The following is a 15,604-nucleotide window of genomic DNA, read 5'->3' on the forward strand; positions in this document are numbered from 1 at the left end:
GGCAGATCGCCTTCTCCATAACCCCACCGACCCCCCCTTCACCCGCGTCTGGTTGCAATTAATACCCCGCCGGGATGAGACGCCCCCCCCCCGCTTCCTTCCCGCATGAAACGCTGAGCACCTTCCCCAGCACCCCCTTAGATTTGGGGTTCCACAAATAACACGCACTCCCCGCCCCCCCCCCCGCCTCCATCCCCACGGAGCACCTCGGCTCGGCGGGAGAACAGCGCATCACCCACGCGTGACCCTCCCTAATAAACCCCACCAGTCATAATAAATAACAACAACCAAAAATAATAATAACTCGGTCTTAACAAGGATAAAAAAAAAAAATAAAAAAAAAAAATAAAGTGAAGCCTCATGAATATATGCCCAGGGCTAGCTGGAGTGAGCCGTTTAAAGATGAAAGTGCAAAGAAATAAAGGCTCAATTTAATCTGCCTTAAAACCCTTCAACTTAACGTTTGTGCTGGGAACTCAGAGAGTGAGTACTGATTGGGGATAAATACATTTCTTAGCATGCCTTGGAGCTATTACACCCTTCTCCAACACAGCTCCCTATTCAACAGCCACAGTTTTCATTACCAGCTCTAATAAGTCTTAACATTATTAAATGCCAAGCAGACGATAGAAAGAAACAGGCGCAGGGTGGAAGCTTTCTTTAACACTTAAAAAGAGAGAGCATTTAGGGCTGTCTTCCTCCGGCTCCCCGCAAGGAGAACCCGCAAATGGAGCAAAGGCGTTTGTCAAGAGGAAAAAGGCCAAAACAAAGTTTTCCCCCCTCTCCCCCCTCATCCGCAATAATACTAAAAATTAAAAAAAAAAAAAAAAAAGAAAAAAAAAGCAAACCCCAAACCCACGCAGTAAAAGCAGAGCTGGAGAACAAGTGTCGGGAGTGCGTTAGTGTCTTAATTTTATTGCAGACCTCCTAGGAAAATTGGTAGGAGAGCGGGGGGAGAGGTGTCTAAAGAGTAGTATTATTCCCGAGCAAAAAAAAAAAAATAAAAAGAAAAATATCCAGCGCACACTCACCGCCTCTGAGTGTTTTGCAAGTTGAATCATCAATTACCTTAATTGGGGCCATTAGAACTTTTCCAGACGTGAAAATATACATTGACGGCGGTAATTTTTTATTATTTTTCTAAAAATGATTATTTTTTAATTGCACTCGATCTTGTGGCGATCGCGGCAGCGCTCGGACGGCGCCGGATCCAACCGGGCGCTGACTGCGGTCGATGCTCCCCCCCCGCAAAACCCCAAAGCAAAGCCTTTTTGGGCGATTTCTCCGCAAATCTACGGAGTCTGATTGCGGGGGAGAAAAAAACCCAAACACCTAAATTACTGATAAACGGGGATTTATCTCAAGGGACGGGAGAGGGAGCGGAGCCTGTGCGCTCGGAGGTTACGCGGCGCTCCGCGGGCTCCGGCATCAGGAATTTGCCCAAATTAGCACTCGATTCAAAACGGGCTGGTTTCATAAAGAAACGGGGGCTCGTGTTTTATTTGTCCGCAATATTACCCATGAAGGAAGAAGAGAGCGTTTTGTTTTGCTTATTGACACGCACTTCTGCATATTATTAAGGAATAAAAAGCCTCCAGCTCCTTCACTCCTTTTTATTTTGGGGTGGCGATGGGCAAAACGCACGGGCAAGGGGTGGGGGGCGGAAATCATTCCGCAGTCTAAAAATTATATACAATTTTTTTTTTTTTTTCCCCAAGCGACGAGGCTCGAATAAAATAAATCTTAAAACTAAAAAGCTACACCCCCCACCACCACCCCCCAGTAAAACTCAAAACACCCCAAAGTGATGGGGGGGAGCTTTTCGCGGACACAATAGCCCCGATTTGCAAATGAGCATCGCCTGTTTCCAAATCACAAGCAACATTTTGCAACGTCCAACGGCTATCCTTTTTCCAACAGACGGTCCTATAATATTACAAAACTATCTAACAGCAGGGAGTTTTGAATAATTTATCTCCCTTTCTTCCCTTCCTTGGCCCTTTGTCCAAACTTTTTCTCCTCCTTGCAGAATTTTGAATGAGAATAGACAAGCCCTCCCTCCCCCATCCCTTTACTCCATTTTTAAGGCAGCCTAGGGTTTTTCCCCCTTTCCCCCCCCCTTTCTTTTTTTTTTTTCCCTTTTTCTTTTTTTTTCACCCCCCCCCCCCCCTTCTTCTACTGTTTGCTTTTGTGGTCAGGAATCTTTTGCTTATAAAGCTTCAATAGACTTGAAGGTCTTTGTAAGTGAAGTTCATCTTCAAGGTTGGAAAAAAAAAAAAAAAAAAAAAAAAAAAGGATCGTATCCTTAAAGAAACCCCTTTTGTGCACCTTCATTTAAAACTCCCAGTAACGTTTGATGGTGACACGGAGAAGCTTTTCTCTGCCCCAAATTCCCCTCACTTCAGTATTTCCCCACTCACCCGCATTGTCCCAAAACGGGGGAAACTTTGTAGCTAGTGAGAAACTTTGCAAGCGATCCCCATTGCTTCCCACAGCCGGACTGGGGACCCTCTCCCTACGGAAAATACCTCTCACCCCACTCCCTCTTGGCCCGACACCGATGATATCACAAATCCCCCGAAACTCTGACTGACTCAGCCGCGACAGGCCTGGGCCATCGCCATTTTGCCATCGATTTTGGAGAAAAAAAATAGCAAACCCCAATTTCCTGAAGCCCTTCCCCAAGGCTTATAAAATTGCTGTTTTCCCCCCCAAAAATGTGCTGAGCTCTGCGACGCGGGGAAATAATTTTCTGCCTAAACCAATACACCAGGTCCTCCCTCACGTTGCTTAAAACTTCCCCATCTTTCCAAATGCCTTCATTGATAAACCTCAATTATGCTCCCTAAAAATGCCATCTTTCCCCATTTTTTTTATGGGGGAAGGGGAGTCATCACCCCACCAAGCTTGCCAAAAATCAAATTACAAACGCCACAATGGCTGGCTCTGGCCGTACCTCGTCCCTCACCCGACAGTTACAGCACAGGAGCTTTAAAAAGTTTAATTTTTCCTCCCGTGAGAGGAAAGCGCCAACCGCGGCGCTGATAACAGGGTCCCCTGCTCTCCCCCACCACCGGCCTGGCCTCGAGCCTTTCATCAGAAACGCCAGATTGATTTTTCCTGGTTTTATTTAGGGGTGCAGACCCCCCGTTTCCTCTGATCCAAGGACCTCCCATCTCCCCTCGGCACCAGTGGCTCTGCGGCAGCCCCAGCGCAGCGCCGATCCCGGCTTCTCTAATTGATATTGATTGGCCAAATCGGTCAACTGTCAGCCAGAGTTTCAGGGGACCACTTAGAGAGCAGGAGAGAAATCTGTTTAACAAATTCATTTAGGAATCAGAGATGCCTCCCCCCCAGCCATCTCCTTTCCTCCTTTGTAAATAATTGATCCAGAGCAAAACACCAACAACTTTTCCTCCTGGGAAAGCATCCTCAGCCTGAGGGGCTGGGTACCACCTTCCCCTCCCAGGGCCCTGCATCGCACCCTCGACTCTGCCATCAGTCATTTTTGGAAAGGACAAACGCAAGAGGCTCTGGAGCCATCCCCTGTCTTACTCTTGGAAGGGAGGGACGTGTCCTCTCTCCTAAATGTCCCCTCCAGCCCAACCCCGGGGCACACATGGCCACCTTTACCTTTGTCGCCCAGGATGCCGTCTATGCTGTGCTTGGCCTTCTTCTCCCCATCTTCCTCCTTCTTGTCACAGTCCTCCTCTTCCTCTTTCTTCCCGAATTTGATGCGTAGCACACGGCTAATCGAACTCACTAAACCTCAGACAGTCAAAGACAAAAAGGCAAGTATAAGCTGCCTGGGAAGGCGAGGTGGGAGCCGGCTGGCCAAGCTGGGGATGCACGACTCGGGCAGGAGGCCTTGCACGCACACAAAGGGCATCTGCACCCCCTTTTCCCAGGAGTACGCACCTGCGCCATCCTCCATGCCCTCCAAAACACCCCTGGGTTCACCCCCACCATTGCACCGAGCTGGACACCCGAAGTTGGACGTGCTCATCACCATCCCCCTGAGACACCCGACGTGAGCAGCACCCGGTTGTGAGCAACACCCCATGGAGCATCGCAGACGTTGCAACACCCCAGGGTGCACACCCCCCGGTTACCGCCTGCTTCGTAACAGGGGAAAGGCCCCCCGATACCCAGCTTTCACCCCAGTGCCAAATGGGACCCTCAGCCTGGATTCAGACCTGGAGCCTGTCCCGGATCCCGCTTTTGGGGGGAGATGTGCCCTGTAGAGAAGGCTCAGCACCCCCAAAACAGCCAGGCCCCAAAAGCTCACACACCCCTGCAGACCCAATATTGGGGTGTGGGGCTGCTTTCCATGGGTGATGGAGATCCATGGCCGATGGAAATGCCGCTCTGCAGCCTCCGCTGAGCAAGCAAGTCCCAACAGTGCAGCCGGTGTCCCCTTTAACCCTAGATTTGGGGGTCTGCCTCTATGCATGCTCCCTCCACACTGGGAGCCCCCCTACTTTCACTGGAATTGGAATAAGTTGGCAAAGCTGGTTTATTTGTGTTTGTTTTTCCAGCAGACTGCAGCGTGGCCAGGGCACAAACCCCCCTCGCCTGCTATGGGTTTGCTTGGGGTGATTTTTTTCTCCCCCGCTCCTATCAAAGCAAAGGCCAAGAGGATGTTTATAGCCCTTGGAAACATTTTTTAGTGGCGATAATCATTTCCCTCTGTCTTCCCGCAGGTATCAGGGTGTCCTTCTTGCCAAGCTGCCTTCTCACCTGAGGGCACGGTGCTCCGGTCGCAGTGCCCATCCTTCAGGAGCCTGTCTCGGATCTCCCAGCTAAACATCCCGGGGTTTTCCCGTTTGTATTCCTCGATTTTCTTCTCCACATCGGGAGTCGCAACCTGCTTTTGTGATCAAGGGACACCGGTGCGTGCCCGCGTGTGCAGAGAGAGGGAAGGGGAGAGAAAAAGCGCTTTTAATTGAAAAGAGAAGCTGTTCGGCTCAGTTCAATCCTCCTCACCCTGGCTGCTAGATTTGGGGCTGAGAATAGGGATATGAGGGGGGAAAAGGAGGAAAATAAAGCCGGGGAAAGGCCCTCCTCTCCCAAACGTTGGCCACCCTAGAAGTAGAATCTCTGGGGGCCAAGGAGATCAGTCAGGATGGGTTTATCCTGAGCCCCAGGGGGGGAAGGAGGCAGGGAGGGGGTGCAGGGGATGCTTTTTTTAGGGGGGACTATGTATACTCATTGATTTTTTATTCCCTGAAACACCCCGGCTCGCCTCCTCCCCACACACAGGGGCCGAAGCAAACGCCTGAACGCGCGCCACTTGTTGCACATGGTGAAGGAAAAAAAAAAAATCACTTTAATTTATTCATAGCCTTCAACTCTGCACCGATTTCTACCCATCTGAGCCTGCAAATTGCACCTTTGTTAAAGCCCCTTCCCCTCCTCCCGCCTTTCCCCGCTTGTCCACCTGAAAAAATTTATACCCCCCCCAAAAAAACTTAATTTTTTTTAACACGAGGAGGGTGGTTTAGTGTGGCCCCCGCATTGCACTCACCCTGGGCTTGCTGCCTCCGATGGCTCCGGGCCGGATGGAGCCCGTCTCCTGGTACCTGCAGAGGATTTTGGAGACGCATCCGTGGGAGACCCGCAACTGCCGGGAGATCACGCAGGGCCGGATCCCGTGGTGAGCCATCTCCACGATTTTATGACGGATGTGGTTGGGAAGGGGGCGACCGTTGATGAACACCCCTCCGAGCTGGTTCACCCTGCCCTGGCCCAGCGGGGTGGAAACTGGAGAGCAAAGAGGAAAGAAAAAAAAAAAAATCCAAACAAAAAAAGGAGGGGAAAAAAAAGTTAAAAGAGGGAAAAATCCAGCAAAACGGGGCGCATCCCTTCCCGCACATCCAGCTTCTCCCCGGTATTTGAATTTTTAAAAGAAGGGAGAAACCACTCGCCCGTCCGCTGGCCTCGGTATTTATCTCCCCATCACGGGGAAGACTTTTCCCATCGATGGAGGGAAAATAAAATTAGTCCATGACCCGCACGCCCATCACCCCGCTCTCCGAGGTGGCCGCTACGTTTCTGTCTAATATACACATTTTATTGGCATTTCACACCTATGTTTTAAATCACAGCCGACGTTTTTACGGGGAAAGATTTAAAACCGCATCGCAAAGCTCCCCAAAAGTTCCCATTTCCCCCCCAAAAGCGCGCTCCACTTCTTCCTTCAAATTACGGGCCAAACAAACTTCTGGAAATAACCTCTTTAAATACCCTCGAGGGCCTTTTTTGGTCGGCTTTTTATTTCTTTTTGTGGTTTTGGTGGGTTTTTGTTCAGCGGTTTGGGGAGGCGCGGAGCAAGCGCGGATTCCCCGCGGCCGCGCCGTTTCTCCGACACCTTGCGCGGCGCATCCCCGCCCGGAGCGGGGAAGACCAGCGGCTCCTTAATTCCCCCTCCCCGATTTGTTTAATATCTCGCGATGTAGATCTTACAGATTAATACGATTTCACAGGCTGGAAATTAAAAAAAAAAAAAAAAGAATAAAAAAAGCAGGGGGGGGAGAACTCAGCTGGGTAATTTGCAGAAAGGCTGGAGGGGGCGAGGGACAGGGAAGGCGAGGGGGGTGATTTTTCTCTTTATACAAAGAAAAGTCGATTCCAGAAATTGCCTCGCGATTTAACAAGAATCATGCACCACTAATTCCGAGTCACTTGGCCAGCACTCCCTGGATATATCATTATCGACAGATAACACTCGAGTGGCCAATTTTACATTCAAGAGGTACTAAAACCGCCGGCCGCTCTCTCTTTTCATTATTCCCAGTCATGTTGTGCAAATATTGTTGTAATCCTTTGATCCTTTCCCTTGCCGTCTGTTTTACTTCATTTGCTACAGAAAAGCACTTCAACAAATCCCCCCAGCTTGTATGTTTTGCAGCCTGCGTGGTTTTCCACAGGTTTGAGTTTCGCCACTTGATCACGGTCAGGATGAAATTTCCCTGTTTAATAAATGCGGGGAGAGGGGTCCCGCTCTAATTTTGCCTTTTCTTTTCTTTCTTTTTTTTTTTTTTTTCCCCTTTGTGCCTAGAAATAATAACTCACACAAAGGAAAAAAAAAAAAAAAGCAAATGATGGGGAAAGTTGATGCGCTGCGAGGTGGGGATGACACTTAGCGAGGTGACAGCTACAAAGTCCCCCCCCTTTCCCCTCGCCAGCCCCGGCCAAGGACATCTCGTCTGCCCGCAGCCAGCTGATGCTACCAGTTTAGGGTTTTTTTTTTTCTTGTTTTCCCCCCGAAAAGTTGAAAGCAATCAATTTGGTTGGTTTTCCCTATCTTTTTCGGGGAGATTAAATCGTCGGGACATTTGCGGGTTTAAAAAAAAAAACAAAAAAAAACCCCCACAAATTCCACAACCTTAAACCGTGAGAACCTGCCCCCAAAAAATCTACGGGATGCCTGAAACTACTTCAAATAGAGGGAAAAAAATTAAAATAATGTAAAGCCCCGTAATTTCGCGGGGACGGAGCAGCTCCAGCGGGAAGGGAAGGAGCTAAATACCGGCGAGAAGTTGGATGCTCAGGTCGGGAACCCCCCCCCGGCTGCAAAGTTTAGCTTCATCCCCACCCGAAACAGCCCGGCCCGGTCCCCCCCCGGGGGTTATACCCAGGTGCTGGGGAAAGGAGCGGTTTAAAGAGGTGCTTTCCCAGACCTACCTTCCAAGGGGAAGCCTGTGCGAGGGTAGTTTTGCCCCGGAGCCGGGCGCATCATCCGAGGCACCGTCCCGGGCAGAGCTGCCATGGTAAAGGGGAGGGGAGGGGGGTTCGGGGTGGCGGAGCGGGTCCGGTCCAAACCCGGGGGGGGCACCCCTTGGCCCCGGGAGAGCCGAGAGAGCCGGGGAGGGGCGGGGAGGGGAGGGGGGGCAGCGGGGACGCCTCTCCTCGGAGCCGAAGCGCTTCTCTCTTCCAGCCCGCGGCTGCAAAACAAGGGAGAAATCTTTGCTCCAAGGGAAAAAAAAATATAGATATAAAAAAAATTAAAATACAATAAGTAATAATGAGGGGGGGGTGGGGTGTGGGGAAAAGGGGGGGAATCACCCACCAGAAATTCCTCTTAAAGTTTTAGGGCTATGTCACAACCGGCCTGAGCGGGCGCTCCGGAGGAATGTAACCCAGACTGCCGGGAGAAGCAGACACATCCAAAGTTGCCTCGGTGCTGGGCTGGGCTTAGGGCTGGGGGGGGGCGAGGCGGGGGGGGTGGGGGGGGAGCGGAGCTTCCCCCCTTATTTTGTTGTTGCCTTTTTTTTTTTTTTTTTTTTTTAAGTGGTTGCTGCCTGTCGCTTAAGGGATGCTGGTGACGGGGGGGGGGGCGCTGAGAGGAGGAGGAGGAGGAGGCGGGGTGGGGGGGGGATGTCAGATGGAGGGTTTGGAAGTTGTTAAAGTTGGGGCCGTGGGGAGGACGAGCGAGCTGTGATAGGCTCCGGCTCCTTTCTTTTATTCCTGCCCGGGGAAGGGGGTACCACGGCGGGGCCGAGGGACCAATAAGAGGCAGCAGCTTCCCAACGCGCAGGCAAAGCCTTATTTTTTTTTTTTTTTTTAAAAAAAAAGATGTTATTATTCATTACTAGGCTTGGCTTCCTTTTGATGGAAAGTTGGGGTCCCCCTCCCCCGGTTTGAAAATATATTGGGGTGAAAGGAGCGAGGAGAAAGTTTAGGAAAATGTTATTTTGATTTTATTGTTGTTGTTTTTTTTTTTTTTTTTTTGTTTCCCTAAGAAAGTTGGGCGCGTCCTAGAGCATCCGTGCGGGTCCCAGCGGGGTAAGGCCGGCCCGGGGGGGAGCCGATCCCTGCCCGGGGAGGGGCTGCAGCATGGATTAAAAACCTCCTTTACTCAGCCCCAGGTAGCTCCCTGTGCACCTCCTTCGTTAACACCACGTCTTTAATTAAGAGACAGGCTCTGCGTTGCCCAGCTGGTACCGTTTTTTGGGGCGGGGGCAGGTTCGGGGGTGGGGGGAGGCGACTGCGGTGCTCCCCGCGGTTCTCCCGCGAACTGCCCGCTCGCTCGCTCGTTGACCCGGGACGGGCTGAACAAATAGCCAATGTTTTCCCCCCAAAATAAGAGCGGGGCAGGAATCCTCCTCGCAGCGGGGCATGACGCCAGGGCTCACGAACCCTTTTGTTTGCAGCTGTAAAAGGACTTGCCGTGCAAACCGCTGGAAACTTCTCTTCCCCCTCCCTCAAAAGCATCCTCGGAGGGGAATAAAGCAGCCAGCGACACTTCTGACCCGTCTGCACCCAAAATGCAGTCCCTAAATCTCCTCCCTGTCCCCCACCCCTGAAGGCATCAACCCTAATCCCCCCCCCGCCCCTCCTCCTCCTCCTCCCGGTGCTGGTTTTTGCTTTGAAATTAAAGCCCTGGCTGGACCCCTCCCAGTCCGGCCACATCTTCATCGCTCACCCTCTTCCTCCCGCAGCCGCAAAGCTGAGCCTAAACGCGCACCCGCCTCGTTGCGCAGCCCCGATTTGGGTTTTTCTCACGTTTCCACGCCTAAAACTCGCCCCAACCCCCCCAAAACCCCCACGGGACGGGCAAAACAAACAACAAAAAAAAGCAACATTGAAATCCTTTCCAAGGTGTCAAGTTGCTCCCGAAGTCTCCAAATCTCGGCGCGGCCCCGACTTTGGGGCTCCAGCAAACGAAAATAAAGAGGTTTTCCTCCCCTCCGCCCCAAATCCGCCAATTCCCGAAGTTTTAGGCAGAAAAATAACGGGCAGAGCTGAGCGGGACCGGCTCGGAGCCCCTTCTCAACCGCATTCCTCCAGCGCGGCAGTAATTCAATTATTTGCCTTTCATTTGCTTAGATGGGGGGGGGGGGGGGGGGGGGGGGAAGAGCCTGGGAATAAAGTTGAAAATTAAATGTTTCTGCTCTCCCAGCACCGGGGGAAGATTAAACTAAAGAACCCGAGCCCGGAGTCCCTGCCTTCCCCGCCGCTCTAGGGTTACCTCGCCGGGAGAAAAATATCTCACATCAAACACAGCATTTGTTTTCCCTCACCCCCCCATCCCCCCTCAAACTGGGGTAAGATTTGACACTTTCAGGCAAAAAAAAAAAAACCAAAACAACTTCACTTTCTCCCCCAGCACTTGCTGCCAGCTCCGGGCAGCCACTAAGCAAAGAGCTACCTTATTTTTTGGGGGGTATTTTTGTTTAAGCGATGCGGTGGCATGTGGCACCAGCCCCTAATTTTGTTTCGGGGGGGATAGGGGGGTGACAGGGGACTGTCACAGCCGGGGGAGCGGCGGAGGGGGGGGGGGGGGACGGACGCTCCTGCTGGAAAGCAATTTCACAAATCATTTTTCTAACAATTAAGGAGTGTGCAGGGGTGAAATGGCGATTTCACATGCAGATCTGGGGGCCGGGGGGTGTTACCTGCGCACCCAAGCAGCCAGCTGAGAAAGGGGGAACCCCTTTTTTATTTTTATTAATTTTTTCCTCTTTTTTTTTTTTTTCCCCCCGCTGCTCTGCTTCATTACCCATGTTCACAAAAGAGAGACCCCTTCTTTTCTCTCCTGGGAGCAGCGAGCAATAGATTAAAACAAGCATCAATCAGGAAAGGAGCAAGTAACTGCTTAAAGGAACAGGGGCAGAATTCCTCCCCGCTTTCCCCTTTCCCTGCGCATCTCCATGGTTTCCTAAGGTATGTTTCTGGTTGATAAATGCCGTATATCGCTATTCCCTTTGGAGAAACGGCTTGTAAATCAGCGCTGAAAGCCAACTCATAAGCAGAAGGGAATGAGGTTGGCTTTTTTTTTTTTTTAAACTTCTTATTATTTTTTAGGAGCATCTCTCGCCCCCAGCATCCGTCCCCTGCATCCTTCGGGAGAGGAAGGGGCTTCCCAAGTGCGAGGTGTTAGATGTCTCCTTGGAGGGGGGGGGAAAGGGGGCTGTATATCCAATTCTCACCTTGAAGAAGATGCACACAGGTTAGCTAAGCCTGCCCAGGAAAATCACTGGGGCAGGAGCGCTGCACCAGAGGCAAGCAGCCCCAATCATCAATTATTATTAATTATGATTCTCCTCAAAAAAAAAGTCCTACTCTTTTTTTTTTTCTTTCTTTTTTTTTTTTTTTACCGTGATGCCATCCCATTTCTAGAGCGATGCGGATCTAGAAATGAGAAGCCTCCGTAGAAGATAAGCCAGATGCATCTCATCTAGTCAACTAAAACATGAAGAATTTGACCACGATTTTATTTCCCCCCCCCTCCACAAGTAGGATGCAAAAAAAAAAAAACCCACAAAAAACCACCGCACCGCCCGGGGATGAATTATTTAATGAAAAGTTGCTACCTTCTGCAATTACAAGAAGATTACTAATGTGGGAAGGTTTTCCATTTGAGATCCCGGAGTAATAAGCATTATTTTTTTAAGCGATTATCCAATAAATCTCTCTTTAAAGGGCGATAAATCCACCTTGAAAACTGAGGATTTAAAAAAAATATTTCTGAGGGACTTCCGCATTTTTTAAAATGACCATTGAAAAATCGTGAAAGGAAGAGTAACACATTCAGCCTCAAGTGTTTGTTTTCTCAGAAAACCCAGAAAGGAGAGAAGGAATATTGGCAGGCTCAAGAAAAACGGGCTGCTTGATTAAAAAGGTGGTTGAGAGCTGAAAAAGCAGCTCCTGGTCCAGAACCAGGGAAGCCAAGTCCACACATCTTGGACATCACCAAACTAAAAAAAAATAATTGATTTTTCTTATTTGCATTAACGCCCAGAAGCTGCCGAATGAAGCAGATGGGATTTGGGTGCAGACATTCAGTGGCTGATCCCACTCAAACCTCTTGCAATATCCCTGATGCAGAAGTGCCCTCCCATGTCCCAGGAGACCCCAAGTGTCCCCAGGTATCGGAGGTCCTTGGGCAAAGCAGCTCCTCAAAACGGGGGGGAGAGGCAAAAAATGAACTGCATTTATTGCTGAGATCTGCTGTTGGCTGCAGGTGGACTAGAAGAAACAAAGATAAGGTAGGGAAGAAAAATTTAAGGTCTTTGCTTGGTTGCCCAGCTCCAGAGCATGGCCCAGTTTGCAAGGAGAGCGTCACGCTGGTGTCCAGTTCTCCTTCCTCCCCTTTCTTAAGGGAACAAGGCTCTGCTTATTTGCCAGAGCTGCTCTTACCTTCATTGCTAAAGAGGGGGAAAAAGGTCCCCGCGGTCAGTCATGGGGGTTTGGAAGCCCTAAAGCCGGGTGAAAACGGTTTCTACTTCCGGGACTAATTCTAAAGGAAAAGTTTGCCTTTTTTTTTTTTTAAAAAATAAAAAAACCCAACAAATCCCAGAGTGCTCCTGCACCATCACCACAGACCTACAGCTTTGCAAGGCACCGGGTTAGCCATGCTGTTAATTTGTGCATGTAACAGGAATTCATTTGTGTGGGGTTTTTTTGTTTTTGTTTTTTTTTTTTTTTCCCAGGGAAGGCAAGATTCAACCCCAAGAACAAAACTCCTCCAACTCCGCTCCCTGTCAGGATGCTGAACAAAAGGCAGAGTGTCACAACACCACCGGGCTCCTTGGATCTGCCTCTCCACTGGGTCAGGTTTAATTTGCCCAGAGTGCAGTATTAATAGGATGTAAGCTGCGCCCTTGAACAATTACCTTATCAAAGCATAACATCTATGGAATGAGCAAAGTATTTTCATTAAACAAATCAAAATAATAAGGCTGGCAATGGCCTTGTTCATTCTTTGAACCTATAAGTGGCTTTAGAGATATTCAACAGTACCGCACCAACTTCTATTCCACTGGTAGTCCCTGCTTAGTTTTTCTAAAGAAGATTAACTACTCCTTGCTAAAAGGCTCAGTTCTACTTTTGTCAGGGTGCACAGACTAATTGGGTTTTCCCTGCGTACAACGGGACTCCTGTACTCCCGCTACCGGTCTCGCTTCCTATTTCATGTGGCTTTTCAAGATGGGGAAAACACTTTCCTCCACGCGTTTGATTTGTTCAGTGTTATAGATTAGAAATACCACACTAAAAGAGGACCTAACCATGCTGGGAGAGCGAAAGCATTGAGATGCTGCTGGAGCAGAATGAGGGTGCAAGCAAGAGAGGATTTTCCTAATAACTTTCCCGGAGTTTAGCAAATAGTATATTTTCAAGGGAACAGGCTGTTGGAGAAGGCGGCCGGGGACACAGCTGGTCCCAGGGGGAAAACACTGATGCTGAGCACCTAGGGGCCGACATGATTTAGGAAGAAAGAGGACAGGCTGGGAGCAAAGGGGATTGTGATTTTAGGGTGCTTTTCTTTTTGAGACTCTCAGCTCCAGGCATGCTAAAGATGGATTTACGAAAGAGAGCGGAGCACCTGCCCTCAAATAATTCAAGCTGCCTCCGCACTGGCTGCAGATCCAAATCCCTCATTATCTGCCTCATAACTCACCTGTTCCCAGATTAGTCCCACTCCAGCACTCAGGGCCAGGACATTTCTCACCCCCATAAAGACATCACTCTTCCTTCCTTACGCTGGGGGGGTGAGGACGGTACACCCAGATGCCAGTCCATGACAGCCCAGCTACTCTCCGTGCTTCCACAGCTGTCTGAATTTTCTGGCAGCTGAAGCTACAGTAGCTCCAGTGCTTTGTGTAGGCAAAGGGGACATCGAGCTTGATGAAGCCCTTGGAGAGCCAGGTAAACCCTGGCAGAGGGCTCGTATCTCACAGCCTGGTCTGGCCCCAGGAGGCTCCAGCACAGAGGAGACCATGGCGGCAGCAGCAGCAAGAAGTAGTCCTGGAAGAAGTCAGGAGCACCGAGAGGAGAAAACACAAAGGGTTTGGTTTGGTCTTTCTTGCAGCGTGGGGAATCAGATGGAACCAAGCCGCATATTTGTCTGGGTGAATTAAAAGCACAATCCTCTCTTCCCAGAGGGAGCAGTTGCTTCATATTTATACATTTAGTCTTACAGGTGTAAAATAGCTCCCCTTTATGCTTATATAATAATTTTTTCATTTGAATTTCAAGGCTTTATTCCCTTCTTTGGATTCAAGTCTCCTACCTGAGCCTGATTCTCCGTATTGCCATTAATTCCTTCATCACAGAAATGAATTCCATTTAATTCTCTACAGCAGTTGTTAAGGTAGATCAAAAAGTGCATTTGCAAAGGCTTCTTCCCCTTCTCCCTTATAGTTTCCAGCTCACCTGTGTCCTGAAAAGACTTGAATTTGAAGCCATGGCACTATTCACCACCAGCTCGGCTCATTGCAGAGGAGAGGGATAGGCAGGAGGAGCCCTTTTTCTACTCCCATGGTTCACAGTTGGGCTATTTTGGCCTGGCTGGGATTAATCAGGTTAATTATTGATACCAGCTGCAGATACAGCTTACCTGTTCCACCAGGTGAGTTATAGTTAGGGAAAGCCTGGCCCCAAGTGAGTTGGAAAGCTGAGACAACAGCAGAACCCAGGATTTCCAAGAGGACGAAGGCAAGGAAATAGAAAGACTTCAAGAAAATAGAAAGATCGAAGGAAAAACTTCACCGAACAAACACACAGATTGTAGCAACACCAGGCCCCCTTTCAGAGGCACCATTCCAGCATCAGGTGGCTGTGGCCATGTGGTGCCCCGAAACCAGCGCGTCTTTAGACCGCACTGGGTGGAAACGCAGCAAGAATAACTCAACTAACCACCACGTTGATAAAAATCAAGCAATAACAACGGTATAAGGCTCACGCGGACCGTATCAGCCTTCAAGAAAGACTACATAATTATATCAGGCTTGCTGCTGGAACTCCAACGTTACCTGAACTAGTTGCTCAAAGCCTCCTCGTTTAAAGTCCTTCGTTTAAAATGGCTTGGGCATCTCACTATAAAACCTGCTTTTTATCCCCGTTTCCGTTTAGGTCAGGCATCCAGCTCCAGCATCGGAGCTGCTTCGCTGCCAACCGTAACGTTGCACAAACACGTTGCTGCGGCAATAAAAAAGGCAAGAGTAAGATAGCTAGGAACCTTCTTCTAATGCTCAATTACGGCACTGAGAGTTAAAAAACCCCCCAACACACCTCGGCTATAAACAACAAACCTCAGGATTACGCGTAGCAAAGCAATGTTGTGATGTTGTTTTATTCAAATTGCTGATGGTACAGAGTAAAGCACATACCAAGGACTGGAAAGCAGGATGCTGCCCGGGCATGGGGGAGGGAATGTCGGGGACCATGGACTTTTATAGCGCTGGAGCCCTCTCTGGAACCCCCCCATACAGCAGGGGGGTCAGCACACTTGTATGAGCTTCGCTTGGGATTACTCATGGGGCTGGTTGGGAGGTGCTCAGAATTTGGCTCGGTTGCTTTGGGGCTCCCAAGGAGCACAAGTAGGTGATCAAAACTCTTGGGGAGTGCTTAATAGTGTTCCCAAACTTATTTCTAAGGCTGCCGGAAAGCTTAGGAAGCGGTACGTGCAAAGCAGTAGAAGTGATCAAGGCACACAAGCTCTGGAAAGCTTCATTTTTTTTTTCTGGTCTGGCTTCTACAATATCAAGTTAGGTGCTATGTAATTGCTTAGCTTTTTTTTTTTTTTTCTTTTAAAAGTTGGTAATTTTGTAGTTTTGCTCTTTGCGTTCTCGGCCTCCGAACTCAAGACAGGCCTTAT

At 49.5% G+C, this 15,604-nt stretch overlaps 1 protein-coding gene across 8 annotated transcripts in view; it reads right to left on the reverse strand.

Annotated features, from left to right (window-relative positions):
* Positions 1–7,863, reverse strand: part of PAX7 (paired box 7) — a 104,022-nt gene extending 96,159 nt beyond the window's left edge. For 2 of the 8 annotated variants that reach the window (XM_063354048.1, XM_063354044.1), the window contains exons 1-4: positions 7,687–7,863; positions 5,528–5,763; positions 4,741–4,867; positions 3,634–3,762 (exon numbers count right to left, since the gene is read on the reverse strand). In XM_063354048.1, the coding sequence (XP_063210118.1) occupies positions 3,634–3,762; positions 4,741–4,867; positions 5,528–5,763; positions 7,687–7,771 (577 nt within the window). In that variant the 5' untranslated portion in view covers positions 7,772–7,863. Of the gene's footprint in view, positions 1–3,633; positions 3,769–4,740; positions 4,871–5,527; positions 5,764–7,686 lie in introns of all 8 variants that reach the window. The other 6 variants (XM_063354046.1, XM_063354041.1, XM_063354047.1 and 3 more) reach the window with 3 other exon arrangements.
* Between the last annotated feature and the right edge of the window lie 7,741 nt (positions 7,864–15,604).

Source organism: Chroicocephalus ridibundus, chromosome 16, assembly GCF_963924245.1.
Source record: "Chroicocephalus ridibundus chromosome 16, bChrRid1.1, whole genome shotgun sequence".
Lineage (NCBI taxonomy): Eukaryota > Metazoa > Chordata > Aves > Charadriiformes > Laridae > Chroicocephalus > Chroicocephalus ridibundus.